Here is an 18,092-nt window from a genome sequence, read left to right as displayed (position 1 = left end):
TCTCTCCCCCATCTTCTGGGCCACCCTGGGTGATGGTGAAAGAGGAGTCATCCTTTGTCAGGTGCTCCCTAAATGTCAGACAGAGCCAACTGAGCTCCTACCTTCGCTCCTACTCCACTGGTGACTGCATTTCTCAGTCATCCCTAGAGGTGATCCCTCCAAACTAAGGATGATGGCACATTGGTATAGCAGTTTCCAGTGCTGCTATCTGTGCTTGATCTGTTCTGGGACAAAATAGGTGATTTCAGTTTCCATAGCTAACAATCTGGTACCTCTCAACAACCGCATCACAGAAAAACCTGACCCTTTAAATAAAGAAGAAACAACTAAGAAATCAGAGGTAAAAGATTTTATTAACAGGTCAGATTTCTCTAACAGACAAAATATACAAAGCATTTTAAGTTTTGTTACTAGGCAACTGCTGTTTTGATCCTATGAATTGTGATTACTTTAGTTCACGCTAAAGAACTAAGGCCTTATTCTTAAAGTTTAGGGATTGCACATAGTTAGCATATTTAATGACCGGCTAAAACATGCAGAATCAGAAAGAGAAAAAAAGTCTGTATTTCTACCTGAGTGCAGGTTGGCTGACATTCCTAAAAGCAAAAATAAATGCAGGGCTTAAATTTACCAATTTGCTGTATTTCCATCAAGCAAACTGATAGGTGCTCATTTCCCTCCCCCGCTCCCAGTACACGTTAGTGATCCACTTTGCAAAGCAGGGTTAGGACTAAACAGATTAAATTTTCAAAACACAAAATTCTATTCTACATAAAGCACACACCCTACTGCTGTTGGGGGAAACATACCTTACTAAGCTGTGTGAATTGTCCAGGACTTTTCCTTTTCCATAAGCGTAAACATTTGAGTAAGTCTAAAAAGTCTGCATTCTGATGGGTTAAAATTTAACCATTCCTTTTTATAAGTTTATATAAATAACCCTCCATATCTCAGGACAGACAAATTACCGTTGTGCTGCATGCTTGCCTAAAACTTTTGCTTTTGGTTTCGTATAATTAATTCACAGCATTACTACTTTAAAGTTGTCTGTCACAAAACATCTTTTTTTTTGGTTCTGTGGAGTTAATGATTGTACTTGCTTTTACTTTATCTTTCCTCTTTCTAAAACATCATCAAGCTCATTTCAACAGATGGGGAACAAGTCCAGATTTGGAAACCAATTAAAAAGACTGTGCCAATTCGAAATCCACCCCATTCACACAAGCAAAAAAAAAGGCCTGCATTTCAAGGACCTACTTAATTGAACTGGATTTATAGAGCAGAGAAAAATACATAACTACCCTACAATTTTTTTTTTGCCGATCAAGAGACATGCAGTTCAGCTCACACTATTTCTATGCAGTATATCGATCAACCAAATCTTGGTCTTGTTCCGATGTCTATACTGGGATTCCATCACATCTGTAGATCAGCATTTTTAAAAAAACTATATGGGTGTTGAGTGGTCTCTCTTAACAGGCCAGGTAGTTCTGCAAGACTGCACATGGCTAGACAATACTTACTGGCATAAAAATATCCCACACCAGTGTTTGTGACGCTACAAAAAGAGGACTGTTTCACACTATGCAAAAGAAGTCTCTCAAAAACACAGACTGTTCATGCTGATGCAGCTACCTCTAAAAGCTCTGCAGCTGGGGTCACTGGCTGTGCTTGCAAGATGGGCTAGGGACACATTACAGATCCTGGCAGGTTAAAGGAAGGAAAACGAATGTCAAAAAACTGAAAAAGCTGCTTAACTATTACATTAAGATCTTCAAAGTCCCCAAACAAGCAGACCCCCTTAACATGCCACTTGCATAGAAGTGGAGGCAGAGAACTCTGCTGAATTCCAGTGAAGAGCTGGGCTGTTCCTTGCCCCTAGCATACATCCAATTAGCTGGTCTGCCTCCATGCCCCATGGAGAAGGGGAATACCCCATAGCTCAGACTGTGAGACAGAGAGGGGACATGTGAAATGGGTTAGGACCATGAGCCTCTGATAGTGTGAAACCAGTGGAAATGTTCAGATAGAAAATAAGCATGGAATTTTTTTTTTAAAATATGGATTATAGTAGTTAGACCTGTATGGGGCAGATTCTCAGCCAGTGTAAAGTTTCATCGCTCCATTGACTTGAACAACCAGTTAAAGGGACTGCAATGGAGCAATGACAATTTATACCAGTTGAGGCTCTGTCCCTTTATTTACTTCAGGAAAATATATGGAAAGAGAAGGCCTGTCTGCCCAGTATAAAAAGATAAATGTCTGTGCTCAGTATGTTGGGCTAAATGCTGAAGAACAGTGTCCTCCTGGTGAAAATATCACAGTGTGCTATCAAAAGTTACCCAAAGATGGGCCCATTATTTGTGCTGGGGCATATATACTTGTGTACCATTCACTGCTTTGTGGTCATGAAGCAATGAAGCTTGAATCACTCTCCATTCAATTTAGTCACTCTTTTTCTCCTTTGGCTCCTTCTAGAATCTACCCTCCCCTCTCCCCACCCCCCTGCCTGCAGATCAGCTGAGGGGCGCAGATTGGTCAATGGGTACCGAATCAGATAGTCCTTGCTCAGAAAAGTACACTGTGATAATTTCAGAGCAATGTGCACAAGCAGTGTGTAAAGGCTCCATTTGTTGTTTGTGAAATAGGCTCTTAGCAGACACACTCACTGGATGACTTGGAACAAGAATTTACACTTTAGGGTTACTACTTTGTTTGGCAGAACTTCCCTAGATGCAGCATTTGCAAACCTCATACCTGTTTTCTTACCGCATCTAACAGCCTTCTGCTAGTTATTACATCCAAATGGTAACCTGCCTTTAATGGCATTATTTTACTTTGGCTTTTCTGTGCCGACATTACATCTGCATGAAACCATCCACTAATTCCGGCAGAATGAAACATTTCTATGCGGCATGCTATTTCTTACCCTCCGTTTCCATCCCCGCACTTCCCAGAGCACGTATCCTCCAGGATGGAATTCCTGTCCTGCTGTGTCTATTCTGAGTCGCATTTTGGATTACTGTGTAAATTTAAGCCCAACGAAGAGTCCCAAGTAAGTAGTACATACAGTACAGAGACAATAGAGTCCAATGTATAATCACAAGGGATCTGAGAAGTTAGTGCTGCCCAAGCAGGGGAGAGAGTAAAAAAGTAAGACAGATTATCACTGCTAAGGAGAGGATCCGTGTGTGCAAGCAAAGCAGAAGGTTACATTTGAAGAGCTGCTTCATGACTTTTTGCAGATAACAGTTTCAACCACAAAAGTGTTTTCAAAGTGCCGAATGTGATTACAGTTTCCAGCCTCACGTCGATTGATACCTAAGAGAGACCAAAAACAAAAGCCAAGTTAGAATCGTTGCATTATGTAGGTGTGTCTGGGATGAGGCGGGGAAAAAAAAAAATCAGATGACATGCAAACAACTCCAGCATGCTGAAATACAGCAACAACTGTATATCAACCAAGGAAAGCTGTGCAAATTCACTTCCCGCAGAAAACAAATGTCATATCTAGGCCACAGTCCTGCAGTGAGAACCAAGTGGGTGGATCCCTGCACCAGAGTGAAGCCCTTACTGACCCAGTGTATTTGCTAGAATAGCAGGGGAAAGGGATAGGGAGTAGTGTGGAAAAGTTGGTTTCAGTGCACAGCTTCTTAATATTAGTTCAAAAATCAAGAGATAGAATCATAGAATATCAGGGTTGGAAGGGACCTCAGGAGGTCATCTAGTCCATCCATCTGCTCAAAGCACGGCTGATCCCCAATTAAATCATCTCAGATAGTCTTACTCAAGAGACAGTCCGACAGGGCACCCAGTGAAGCTAATGAGTGCTTAAATCCTTGCCACCTCAGGTTAAGTTTCCGTTTATTCAACTGTCCTGGAGTAAGTTTGAACCTCTTCAGAAAACAAGTATTGCACATGCCAGCATCCCTAATATCTTAACAGTTTTCTGCACTGCAGAACCTATTTTCCATTATAGCTTTGCATGGCAGCTATTCCACACAGCTGCAACAAAGCCTGTGATTACCTATTTTTGTATCTATATCTATCAGCATTTCTAGAATCATAGTATCATCACAGTACCCATTTACCCTGGTTGGTGCAGTAGGTTAATAGAGAAAGGAAGCAGGAAATGATGAGTATGTTTTGTTCCAAAAGAAGATGTAGAATAAATATTTTAACTGGTAGGTGAGGCAAGAACCAGGCTGAGACTCCCTGGGATAAATGGAGCCTCAAGCTATGGAGATTCTAACCAACATACTAAAAGGCTTGCAACCCTCCTCTTTCCCTGCCTCTCAAAAATCTAATCTGATCCAATCAATCTAACATATATTACAATTGTAGGAGAATAAGGACTTTGGATAGTGAGTAAGTTAAAAATGCTGGGGTTAAAAAGCTTTTGTGACTACATTAGCTTTGAATATAAGGCACTCACAGATGAATTTCATTGCATCACCTTAGGGACTAAAATAGTCTAAGGGCTTGTCTATACCTGAAAATAAATCCAGAATAAGGTCAGGTGTGACTTTAAAGCAGATTATCTATTTCTGGTTAATTTGGTGTGCGGATGCTTTTATTCTGGGATCAGTATGCCTTATTCCAAATTAGCCTAATCCACTTCCAAACTGGAATAGTTAATCAGGAATACCTGAATATTCTGAAATAAATCCCGACATAGACAATGTCTAGTGCTCCCTATTCACCAGTTCTTCAGTCTCACTATTTTATTGGCGGTATAAGCCCCACAGTAGGGCTCAGTTAAAGTCTATTTGCAGATTTTATCTGCTCTCAATAGCTACCACTGAAATAGGTGTGTATATTAGGGATATTTTTGAAAAATTTCCCCGCATTCCTAATACTAGTTCAGTTCCAGAAGCTCTCATGCAAATGGCTCTTATGGGCATTTTATCAACCTTTCTATTAGGCTAATACACACACTGCTAAAAATTCCTGCAGCAGCCAGTACACAATTACACAGGAGCTTCCAATGTCACTAATAGGGGTGGATCTGAACTGGTGTTTGCAACGGTGGGAAAGTTTTGAAAAGCTTGTGGCTATTCAAAAGAGTCTGCACCGCTCATCACCATGAGTCAATTGCTGCTGTCAGCAGCTGTGACACAGTGGAAAACAGGGTTAATACAATCAAGTACCACAAGGATCTTACGTCTCCTAGCAGTCCTCCGCTTCAGCCTGTAAGTCTCTTTGCCGCTGCACAGGCGGTAGATAAAGGAGCCAAGCTGCTCCATGTCACTGACATGCTCTGTAACAATCATCTCCTCTTGGATTATGTACGTCTGAGGCAGGTATGTCCCTTTCTGAAATTACATTTTTTTTTTCAAAAATTAAATAAAATCAGTTTGATGATCCAATGTGAGGTCCTGTTGCCGGATTTTTAGCGGATTAATATTATTGTTTATGTAATAAAGATTATGGGCTCGCCAATTGATCTGATCAGAAAAGAATATGATTCTTGTCCCATAACACAGTTTTGCAAGGACCCTCAGGATGTATGACAAGGACACTGAGCCCTGGTCTACACTAAGACTTTAGGTCGAATTTAGCAGCGTTAAATCGATTTAAACCTGCACCCCTTCACACAATGAAGCCCTTTATTTCGACTTAAAGGGCTCTTAAAATCGATTTCCTTACTCCACCCCTGACAAGTGGATTAGCGTTTAAATCGACATTGCCGGCTCGAATTTGGGGTACTGTGGACACAATTCGATGGTATTGGCCTCCGGGAGCTATCCCAGAGTGCTCCATTCTGACCGCTCTGGACAGCACTCTCAACTCAGATGCACTGGCCAGGTAGACAGGAAAAGAACCGCGAACTTTTAAATCTCATTTCCTGTTTGGCCAGCGTGGCAAGCTGCAGGTGACCATGCAGAGCTCATCAGCACAGGTGACCATGATGGAGTCCCAGAATCGCAAAAGAGCTCCAGCATGGACCGAACGGGAGGTACGGGATCTGATCGCTGTTTGGGGAGAGGAATCCATGCTATCAGAACTCCGTTCCAGTTTTCGAAATGCCAAAGCCTTTGTGAAAATCTCCCAGGGCATGAAGGACAGAGGCCATAACAGGGACCCGAAGCAGTGCCGCGTGAAACTGAAGGAGCTGAGGCAAGCCTGACAGAAAACCAGAGAGGCGAACAGCCGCTCTGGGTCAGAGCCCCAAACATGCCGCTTCTATGATGAGCTGCATGCCATTTTAGGGGGTTCAGCCACCACTACCCCAGCCGTGTTGTTTGACTCCTTCAATGGAGATGGAGGCAATACGGAAGTAGGTTTTGGGGACGAAGAAGATGATGATGAGGAGGAGGTTGTAGATAGCTCACAGCAAGCAAGCGGAGAAACCGGTTTTCCCGACAGCCAGGAACTGTTTCTCACCCTAGACCTGGAGCCAGTACCCCCCGAACCCACCCAAGGCTGCCTCCTGGACCCAGCAGGTGGAGAAGGGACCTCTGGTGAGTGTACCTTTTAAAATGCTACACATGGTTTAAAAGCAAGCATGTGAAAGGATTACTTTGCCCTGGCATTTGCGGTTCTCCTAGATGTAGTCCTAAAGCCTTTGCAAAAGGTTTCTGGGGAGGGCAGCCTTATTTCGTCCTTCATAGTAGGACACTTTACCACTCCAGGCCAGTAACACGTACTCGGGAATCACTGTAGAACAAAGCATTGCAGTGTATGTTTGCTGGCATTCAACCAAAATCCGTTCTTTATCTCTCTGTGTTATCCTCAGGAGAGAGATATAATTCATGGTCACCTGGTTGAAATAGAGTGCTTTTCTTCAGGAGACACTCAGAGGAGCCCATTCCTGCTGGGCTGTTTGCCTGTGGCTAAACAGAAACGTTCCCCGCTGTTAGCCACAGGGAGGGGGGAAGGTTGAGGGGGTAGTCACGCGGTGGGAGGAGGCAAAATGCAACCTTGTAACAAAAGTACATGTGCTATGTATGTAATGTTAACAGCAAGGTTTACCCTGAAAGAGTGTAGCCACTGTTTTATAAAATGTGTCTTTTTAAATACCGCTGTCCCTTTTTTTTCTCCACCAGCTGCATGTGTTTCAATGATCACAGGATCTTCTCCTTCCCAGAGGCTAGTGAAGCTTAGAAAGAAAAAAAAATGCACTCGCGATGAAATGTTCTCCGAGCTCATGCTGTCCTCCCACACTGACAGAGCACAGACGAATGCGTGGAGGCAAATAATGTCAGAGTGCAGGAAAGCACAAAATGACCGGGAGGAGAGGTGGAGGGCCGAAGAGAGGGCTGAAGCTCAAATGTGGTGGCAACATGATGAGAGGAGGCAGGATTCAATGCTGAGGCTGCTGCAGGACCAAACCAGTATGCTCCAGTGTATGGTTGAGCTGCAGCAAAGGCAGTTGGAGCACAGACTGCCACTGCAGCCCCTGAGTAACCAACCGCCCTCCTCCCCAAGTTCTATAGCCTCCACACCCAGACGCCCAAGAACGCGGTGGGGGGGCCTCCGGCCAACCAGCCACTCCACCACAGAGGATTGCCCAAAAAAAAAGAAGGCGGTCATTCAATAAATTTTAAAGTTGTAAACTTTTAAAGTGCTGTGCTTAAAGTGCTGTGTGGCATTTTCCTTCCCTCCTCCACCACCCCTCCTGGGATACCTTGGTAGTCATCTCCCTATTTGTGTGATGAATGAATAACGAATGCATGAATGTGAAGCAGCAATGACTTTATTGCCTCTGCAAACAATGATTAAAGGGAGGAGGGGAGGGTGGTTAGCTTACAGGGAAGTAGAGTGAACCAAGGGGCGGGGGGTTTCATCAAGGAGAAACAAACAGAACTTTCACACCGTAGCCTGGCCAGTCATGAAACTGGTTTTCAAAGCTTCTCTGATGCGTACCGCGCCCTCCTGTGCTCTTCTAACCGCCCTGGTGTCTGGCTGCGCATAACCAGCAGCTAGGCGATTTGCCTCAACCTCCCACCCCGCCATAAACGTCTCCCCCTTACTCTCACAGATATTGTGGAGCACACAGCAAGCAGTAATAACAGTGGGAATATTGGTTTCGCTGAGGTCTAAGCGAGTCAGTAAACTGCGCCAGCGCGCCTTTAAACGTCCAAATGCACATTCTACCACCATTCTGCACTTGCTCAGCCTGTAGTTGAACAGCTCCTGACTACTGTCCAGGCTGCCTGTGTACGGCTTCATGAGCCATGGCATTAAGGGGTAGGCTGGGTCCCCAAGGATACATATAGGCATTTCAACATCCCCAACAGTTATTTTCTGGTCTGGGAATAAAGTCCCTTCCTGCAGCTTTTGAAACAGACCAGAGTTCCTGAAGATACGAGCATCATGCACCTTTCCCGGCCATCCCACGTTGATGTTGGTGAAACGTCCCTTGTGATCCACCAGAGCTTGCAGCACTATTGAAAAGTACCCCTTGCGGTTTATGTACTCGGCGGCTTGGTGCTCCGGTGCCAAGATAGGGATATGGGTTCCGTCTATAGCCCCACCACAGTTAGGGAATCCCATTGCAGCAAAGCCATCCACTATGACCTGCACATTTCCCAGGGTCACTACCCTTGATATCAGCAGATCTTTGATTGCGTGGGCTACTTGCATCACAGCAGCCCCCACAGTAGATTTGCCCACTCCAAATTGATTCCCAACGGACCGGTAGCTGTCTGGCGTTGCAAGCTTCCACAGGGCTATCGCCACTCGCTTCTCAACTGTGAGGGCTGCTCTCATCTTGGTATTCATGCGCTTCAGGGCAGGGGAAAGCAAGTCACAAAGTTCCATGAAAGTGCCCCTACGCATGCGAAAGTTTCGCAGCCACTGGGAATCGTCCCAGACCTGCAACACTATGCGGTCCCACCAGTCTGTGCTTGTTTCCCGAGCCCAGAATCGGCGTTCCACAGCATGAACCTGCCCCATTAGCACCATGATGCATGCATTGGCAGGGCCCATGCTTTCAGAGAAATCTGTGTCCATGTCCTGATCACTCACGGGACCGCGCTGACGTCGCCTCCTCGCCCGGTATCGCGTTGCCATGTTCTGGTGCTGCATATACTGCTGGATAATGCGTGTGGTGGTTGATGTGCTCCTAATTGCCAAAATGAGCTCAGCGGCCTCCATGCTTGCCTTGGTATGGCGTCCGCACAGAAAAAAGGCGCGGAACGATTGTCTGCCGTTGCTCTGACGGAGGGAGGGGCGACTGACGACACGGCTTACAGGGTTGGCTTCAGGGAGCTAAAATCAACAAAGGGTGTGCCTGTACATCAAGGAGTATTTCAGGCAGGACTGCACGGAGGGTTCCAATAAGAAATGGTGCACCTAAGTTATCGTTCTTATTGGAATAAGGAGGTTAGCCTGGCCTCTGATTGATACATGGCTAGATTTATCTCGCTGCACCTTCTCTGTGAGTGACTGCAGTGTGATCTAGAGGAATGAGTCCCCTAGACAGGGGAGGAGGCAAATGAGTACAAAACAAATCTGGTCTATTTCTTGTTCTGACCCACTCCATCTATCTTTTACATCTTTGGCTGGCAGCAGACGGTGCAGAAGGACTGCATGCCATCCACATCTCATGGCTGCTCGGCAGAAGATGGTACAGTACGACTGCTAGCCATCTTCATCTTTTGCCTGCCTGGCATAAGATGGTACAATACGACTGCTAGCAATCCTCATCTCTTGCCTGCCTGGCAGAAGATGGTACAGTACGACTGCTAGCAGTCCGTATCGCCTGCCCGCTCACCATAAGACGGTTCAATAGGACTGACTGCAGGACTAAAGAGAATGACCTGGTCAAGTCACTCCAAATTTAGTCCCTGCGCCCATGTCTGCCCAGGCGCTCCCAGCCGACGTGGCCAGGAGCACCTCGGACACGACGAGGACGACTACCAATCGTATTGCACTGTCTGCTGCCAGAAGGCAATGGGTTGCTGCTACTGTGCAGCAAAGCCGTACCGCGTCTGCCAGCACCCAGGAGACATAGGGTGACGGTTACCTAAGCGGGCTCCATGCTTGCCGTGGTATGGCGTCTGCACAGGTAACTCAGGAAAAAAGGCACGAAATGATTGTCTGCCCTTGCTTTCACGGGGGGAGGGAGGGAACGGGGGTCTGACGATATGTACCCAGAACCACCCGCAACAATGTTTTAGCCCCATCAGGCATTGGGATCTCAACCCAGAATTCTAATGGGCAGCGGAGACTGCGGGAACTGTGGGATAGCTACCCACAGTGCAACGCTCTGGAAGTCGACGCTTGCCTCAGTACTGTGGAAGCGCTCCGCCGAGTTAATGCACTTAGAGCATTTTCTGTGGGGACACCCACACTCGAATATATAAAACCGATTTCTAAAAAAACGACTTCTATAAATTCGACCTTATTCCTTAGTGTAGACATACCCTGAGAACAAAATGCAGCCTTAAAGACTTTTACTAACATAAATGGAATAGTAATCAAATGGAAAACAAATCAACCAGAATGAAAAAGGAAATAGTACTGTTCTAGAGTTATGTGGTAATATTTACCATATGAACTTCCAAGATTAACATAGTCACAGCCTTCCTTGATAACCTGGGGGTAAGAGATAAAAGGACCAATCTCATATCCAGCATGCCAAAAGAGTCTGATGGTCCAGGTTCCTCAATTCTCAAGTGGAAGACGAAAAACTCAGGAGAAGCGAAAGAGCTGGAAAGCTATAGAAAACCTAAGAAAACCTAACCTAAAACTAACAACTCAACGTGATGGCTTGCCTCTCTTATAGATCCTGAGCACTCTGTGCCCCCCCCATGTCCAAACTTAATTTCCTCACCCACGTAATATTGGGGGGCACTTACTCCATAGGCTAGCATATTCAAATGTATTAATGACAATTAGCTCATTCTCACATCTGTTATTTCTCGCCTGAACCAGTTTGGTGGTGGTTATTTCCACATTCTTTCTGGTGGACGTGTTAAGTGCAATTGGCAGGTCACTTATCTATGCTAAAGGTCACAAACATATGTATGCTAACCTGATTTAGCTCATACAGGATGTGGCCGGTATGTTCCTTGCATTACTGCCAAAAATACTCTAATGCAAAGCTATACATCTATTATAATAAAACAAAAACAAACAAACCCATACGAAAGGATATAATAAAGCTACACCCCCTTTCAGGAAAACAAATAGAACTGCCTCCTCATAGCTCATCAGAAAGAGCTCACTCTTTTTGAAATCGATGTATCAAAATATTTTGGGTCTGAAGCTCCATATGCTGGGATTTTATACATCCCATCCACCCAATCGTTGTTCCCACTTCATTGTGGGAAATTGATCAAAAGCATCAGAAACCAGATGGTTTGGGGTATACACAAGGCATCAGGGTGCAAAATGAATGGAGGGCTATAAATAAATGAGTGTTTGGGTGGAGGGAGTTATGATAAATACTGATATCATTAAAACATTAGGATACAGAAACTTAAGCCATTATTCAAGCACAATTTGGGGCCTAATTGCCCCCAAGCCTCAATCCAGATCAAGGCCCATATTTTAAATTCATTTTAAAGGTCAAAAAGAAACACTGCTCAGACACTGAACACACCTCAAAAGCTTGATTGGCCTTCCATGTTTCTTCCCACTTCTTGATTTCTTTAGAATATCCAGGATTACTGTATCTATTCCCTGGTCTGACGGCTTTAGATAGTGACCATTTCAAATAATTTCTGACAGCTCACCCCATACACACCATCTTTATAAATTGCACTTTGCAGTATAATGGTAGGCCTTCCAACTCCTAGAAAGGAGAAGGATCCATCTAGCATCTATCAATTTTTCTTCAAAACAGTCAGAGAATAATCATACACGTGTTTGTATATATTTTCAGAGACAGCCGTGATTTCACATTGAGGAATGATCAGGTATTTGTGCCACAGCTGTACTGGCAATGAAAGGGATCTGGAGGAAAATGATCTGTATTATAAATGCAGTTTGCTTGGGAGCTTTAGAATACAGACTCAAAGTTAGCTGTGCCTTTATTTGAAGACTCATTTTTTATTCATGGTGACCTTTAACTTAAGTCCTTCATGCATGGTAACCTTTAACTTAAGTCCTTCATCAAGTCTACATTAACTCTTCTTAACAAATCCTCTGCTCACCATCAACCCTTACTTCTACAAACTTGATAGTTGCCAATTTCAATGTGGTCAGAAAAAAAAATCAAGCAATGAGAGCAAGTTTTCAGATCCTAGGCCTTTAATTACAACTGGCCAAAAAAACTGGTTATCTCCTTAGCTAATGAATGGGAAACAGGCCATCTTAACACAGTGTGTGCTGCTGGACAGGCACAGTCTACTGGATCAATAAAACTCTCTTGCAATACTTCAGTATCAATCAATTAGTGGAAGTTCTTATATGCTAACACATCAGTTCTATAAAAGTTAGGTTATTGATCCACCTGCGTTAGAGGAAGGGAAAGAGACTAAATGACGAGTTCAATTACCAGCAAAACCTATCATGTTAGTATACAAGGATGGAGATCAGAATTCCTCTTGTCCCCAATGTGTGGGAAAGAGAGTCAGTCAGTCAATCTAGTTTCTTCAGTCTTTAGATTTAGTTATTTGTGGGAGCTAAAATGATCGAGCACCATTGTTCCTCAATCCCAGGACTTAGTTAGGAGGTCATGACATTGTTACCCAATTATTTTCAAAGGGCTGCTTGTACTGACTTTCATGAAGACATCAGTCTAGGAACCAGACTGGGACCCTCAAACTCGTTTCACAGAGATCACAAAACAGTCATCAGATTATAAATTTTGGGCAATGGTGACTTGGGCTGGACTCAAATCAGCAGACCAGAGGTAAAAGGTTGTCAGTCCCAGGACCAACCTGAGACATCCAGTTCCCTCAGTAAGGATTCTGAAAAAAAAAATCACTAGCTTGAGAGGAGCTCAGGCATGCTTACGACAGGGGGACCCAAAACACAGTGAGCTTCCCAGAAGGGAGGGAGTGTTCTAACATTTATCAATCCAATAGGTCACCAAGACGGGAGCTCACCCAAAAGGGAAGGGTTTAAAGCTGGGCAAAACTAGGTCTACACTTAAAACACATGTAGGGCATAATTTTAAAGATACACATGTGCAAATGCACATAAAAGTCGAGCATTCACCCAGGCAAATGACTGATTATTCAGCTAAACAGACATTTACAAACAGATACCCGATTTGCATATAGTTTCACTCACATCTTGAATGTCAGACCTTTAATCCCATGTAAGAAAAAGCATGTTATTGCCTCTGTTATTTAGCTATCAGCAAGGACAAGCTGGCATTTTCATTGACTAGATTTAATATTAGCTCTTCTGTTTCTCTATTGTTTTGTTATGCAGTCAGCGATCCTGGGTCCCTCTTTTCCTTAGACTCTGCTGTCAGCATACATAAACTGGTCTCTTCTGGTTTTTTCTATCCTTGGGATTGGTTACATTTAGCGATAAGAGAATATAACAGGGAAACAAACTAAACTGTCCTTGAAACCTGCTACAATTATATAATCTATAAAAGGTATCAGAGCATTTCCTCTCTGTTCTTCACAGATACAAACCTAAACAGGAAGGATAAAAATCATCCTGTACAAATTTATATATGTCCGAGTTACCACGCTGTTTGCAAAAAAATAAGGTTTCAGTTAAACTCTGAAACATTAACTGTACACAGAAATATAGCTGTATCCGATGCCTGTTTTCACAGAGAGAGCAGTTGCTTTTCAAGGGAAAATTCTAACTGACACACAGGAGCTAACTCAACAGAAGTCTATTAAAAATAGCACCCAGACATACCTTCATGTTAACCAGCAACTCCCAGAGATTGCGAGGTGGCATCACAATGGTGGTGTTCAGTTCAATGACATAGCATTTATCCAGGGCTATGTCATGATAGGCAGTCAACCCCTAGATCCAAAACAGAGAGATCTTTCTAATTCGTCCAAAGGGAGAGTGAACTAAAAATGACAAAACCCTATAAAATGGGGTAGAGCAGTGGCATCATCCACCAGCAGGATCGACTGAAGACTACATTATGCTATTACACACACTAATGGAATGCAGGTGAGCGTGTGAGCAACCTGGGTTTACACCAAGTCATTACACTTCAGATAGTTGACATCACTGCGCCCCCTGCTGCATGAGCTATTTGAGCAGTACTTACAGAGAAACATGAATATCAGAGGGGTTCATTGGTCCCAGAACATTCCTGAGCCTGACTTCTCCCATTACTCCACCGAACACCTGTTTGGTCTCTCTCTGCACTGTGGTTTGATCTGCACACTCAAGCAGGGCACGGCGGAACCAAACACTTTCAAAGATTTAGCCTTATATACTGTACGTGGGAGGTCAGTAAGCTGGATCATTACTGAATTTATGGGATTTAAAGGAGATCCCATCTGTACAGTCTAGTCATCTGACTCGTTTAACAGTGGTGGCTTTGCACGGCCTTCTGAGAGATACAGGTTCAAAGTCCAGTTATGTGCTATCCCTGCTGCTGGGGCTGGGTGTAAAGCAGAAGCAACTCACTTAAACCTCAAGAAAGAAGCTATGCAATCCAGCACTTGACAGAAACCTCTCGTCAATTATGAACTGATGCCAATGGACTTGAAGGATTCCTGCCCAGTAACACTCAGCTGAAAGGATGGTCGTTGTGACCGTACCTTCAGCAGGTAAAGCATTGGAAATAGTGGGGGTCCTTGGAACTCCAACAGGAACCTGGAGGCACTTAGACAGGGGTCCAGAGTGTGCAACTCTTAGGAATATGGTCTCGATGTCATCCTTAAGTCTTAAAGGTGCATTCAGAAACCAAAGCTGAGTTATGCACTCAAACTCATAACATCGAAAGTAAAAATCTGAGAGATAAGAAGTTACTTTGAGTACCAAATTAGTCCGTGGAACTCAGTGCTCAGGGATATTGAGGCAAACAGATTGGGACATTTCACATAAGGTTATACGTGGAAACAATATCACTTCTCATACTTCAGGGCATAACACGATTACCAACAGATGATTAGGAACATCAATGATCAGGAACAAATTTCCTACATGGTTTAGTATTACACAATTAGGTGATCAATACTTTCTGTGCCTCCCTCTAAACTCCTGCCATTTTCCACAGTCGGAGGCAGGATTCTGGTGGATGATCAGTCAGCGCTGGCATGGCAGCTCTTATGTTTTAACTATACTAACGAAAAACCATTGCCTACAGAAATTCCTCACCAGCTGGAAATCGTGGATTATATCTGCAGGGTCACTGCCCCCAAACTGGGGCACTGGGATGTTGATCTGCTCATAGTTCTCCTCAATGTAAATCTTTACATCCTCATGCAACTCCAACTTCCCCTTAAATGGCGAGTAGAGAGAGTCTTCAAAGAGGACCCCACAGTGGAACACGCTCTCCCGGGGAAGCTGTGGAAACTAGAACAAAGTGGAGATGGCACACACACACACACTCCATTACAAATCTCATAGAGAAACAACACTTCACATGGCACTGAAGGAGGGCACAAAGAAATGCCACTAAGCTCGTTTCACAGAACATGTCCCCGTGAACATTTAGGAACAAGTCTGTCAATGTGTTTTATTAGTCGGGTCACTGCAGTGCAAAAACATCCCTCATTAGTAGCTGTTTTCTAGTCCGATAGAAGCAGCAGAACCCTCCCATCCACCGTACAAACCCAAATGGAACAGAGTTTACAGCAGTGTTATCTTTCTCCATAGAACAGCTACGGTTGCCATAAGCAGAGAGGTTCATTCTAACTGGACTTGCAGTTTGCACACTTCAATGCACTGAAACCATTTGGAATTTTCTACTTTACTGTAGATATGGTTTCACTCTACCCAAATTCATTACAAGCAGGCACCACTGGACCCTGTTTGTTCATTAACCCATGGATTACAACAACAAAAGTAGGATAAAAGGATGGAGTCTGATCTCCATGACCAGATGGGCAAACTGTAACCACCAGAGACCTTGCACACACAGCCTTGATGCCAGTAAGCTCCACAGTCAATGTTTAGTGGGCTTCTCTCTGTTATTGGATATAAACTATCCTTTGCTTTTGCATGCAGCACACAATTAAGATGTCCAATGTAAAACACTGAATGGGTCATCTTACACTTAGTGCTATTCAGCAAGCAGATCACCTCCTTTTGTTCAGATAGCAGGGATACTGGATGTTGTCCACCTCCCAGTCAACAGTCAGCTTAAATGTTATGTGACATCAGGCTTTTTGTAAACCAATCCCAACATAAAAATAACCCCAGCAATTGTGTCTACGAGTAAGATGTGAAAAAAATGTCAGAAATCTGTCACGAGATTTAAAGCTCATTTATAAAGACAGATGGAGATAACCTACTTGTATATCTGAAAATGAAGATTAGAAATTAATTTTGCAGCAAGGCAATATATTGAGCAAGGGAACATATAAAAGACAAAATTGCTGAGTGAATAAAAGCTGGACACACAGATCCTGCAGTCCTCAGAGAATTAATTTGGTAACAGTTGTTCAATAGACAGCAGTCCTCATCACAAAGCCCCTATACAGCTATGACTCGGGGTATTTTTGGCTAGAAATTCAGCTAGCAAGAAAGTTATGCACTCTGCCTCTTAAAATGAAGGCAAGGGATTTTCCTTTTTTAAACAAAGTATGTGAATTCAGCGCTTATGAAAATGATTGGGGGCGGGGAAGTCCTCCTTTCTGCTTCAGCACAAGCACAGAATGTACAGAATTCCCCACAAGAGCTCCATCAATGTCCTTCAGTCGAGTCTCTTTTGAGCAGAAACCATCAATCATACACAGATCTGGCTTCTTATTTTATGTGGACAACTTCGATTGTGACCCGAGTGGGCATCTGAATCTGGGGCACTAATTTACTGCAACTTCCCCTCACCCTCCCTTATTGAGCTTCTCACCCTTATCCAGCCATTTCTCAGTCTCCTGGGCAATCACCTAGCTGTCCTTTCTTCCATGCCATCTCCTATGTGTGGTTTGACCCCACCTAAATTAACCACAAGCCTCTGCCCCCTAGATTTTTAAGATCTCTCTCTCTCAAAATCCCACTTTGAATATGCTGCCTACAATGACTAGATGATTTGTATAGAAAATCCCTTTGTTGTTCCTCTTCCCTGACTTCCATTTACTTGTCTGTCTCATTCATTGACTGTGAGCATCTCAGGGCAGGGGCCATTCCTTCTTGTATGTTTGGAAAGTAACAGGGCACTACCACAAGCAGCAGCAACTGGCCACCAATGGCGTAGAAATTTTCAAGTCAAGATTGAAATAGCTGGCAGGTTTTGCCCTAGAACCGTGTCTACAAATAAGCTACATTCCCTCCTTCCCGAAATCAACTGAATTTTGGTTGGCCCACCCAGCACACAGATCCTAATAGTCACCAAAAGCTATATTTTACAAGTCACCTTTTCAACAAAGAAGATGATTAATTCATTGTCCTCAAATGTTTCTAGGGACTCATTAGATAAAACCGTTCTATTCAATTAGTGTTGTTTAAATTACCTCTGCCACGATAGAGAAGAGCTGAACATTCAAGAGGTTTCAAAAAAAAAAAAAAAAAATCCCAGCTTTCACATTAAATAGCATTATATTGGGAAGCAGTGTGGCCAAGTGGCTAGAGCACTCAACTGAAACTCCGGAGGTCTGAGTTCTAATCCAAGTTCGGTCACTACCCTGCTGAGAGACCCTGACCAAGTCATTTCACGTGTCTATGCCTGGTTCCCTTGTCTATTTAGATTTACGCTCTTTGAGGCAGGCGCGGTCTCTCTCACTATGTATTTATATAGTACATGGCACAATGGGGCCCCTAGGCACTACTGTAATATAAATAATACACCAATCTCTTTCTGGAGTTGAGGGCAATCTGACCTACAGAACAGAAAACAATTTCCACCCCACCCATGCATATTTAAAGGGGCCCTTACATGTATATTCTTTGCAGTGTATTGAACAGCTGCTGTTTAACTGCTGTGTACTTAGACTAGGAAGGAGGCACCTAACAGAAGGCACCTAATCTCTGCAGGCTTCATGGAAAACCCACACTGATTTGCCAATAACATTTCCTATTGTGCTTTAGTACTAGTATTTGCT

General features: G+C 43.7%; 1 protein-coding gene across 1 annotated transcript in view; it reads right to left on the bottom strand.

The window, feature by feature from the left end:
• Positions 1-334: 334 nt before the first annotated feature.
• The window catches only part of ITM2C (integral membrane protein 2C), a 46,502-nt gene continuing 28,744 nt past the window's right edge, over positions 335-18,092 (bottom strand). The window contains exons 3-6 of the mRNA XM_073360028.1: positions 15,208-15,405; positions 13,783-13,893; positions 5,165-5,315; positions 335-3,321 (exon numbers count right to left, since the gene is read on the bottom strand). Of these exons, the coding sequence (XP_073216129.1) occupies positions 3,230-3,321; positions 5,165-5,315; positions 13,783-13,893; positions 15,208-15,405 (552 nt within the window). The 3' untranslated portion in view covers positions 335-3,229. The remainder of the gene's footprint in view (positions 3,322-5,164; positions 5,316-13,782; positions 13,894-15,207; positions 15,406-18,092) is intronic.

The sequence above is a fragment of the Lepidochelys kempii genome, chromosome 9, assembly GCF_965140265.1.
Source record: "Lepidochelys kempii isolate rLepKem1 chromosome 9, rLepKem1.hap2, whole genome shotgun sequence".
Classification (NCBI taxonomy): domain Eukaryota; kingdom Metazoa; phylum Chordata; order Testudines; family Cheloniidae; genus Lepidochelys; species Lepidochelys kempii.
Note: the sequence above shows the minus strand (reverse complement) of the source record. Positions and strands in the feature narration are given on the sequence as shown.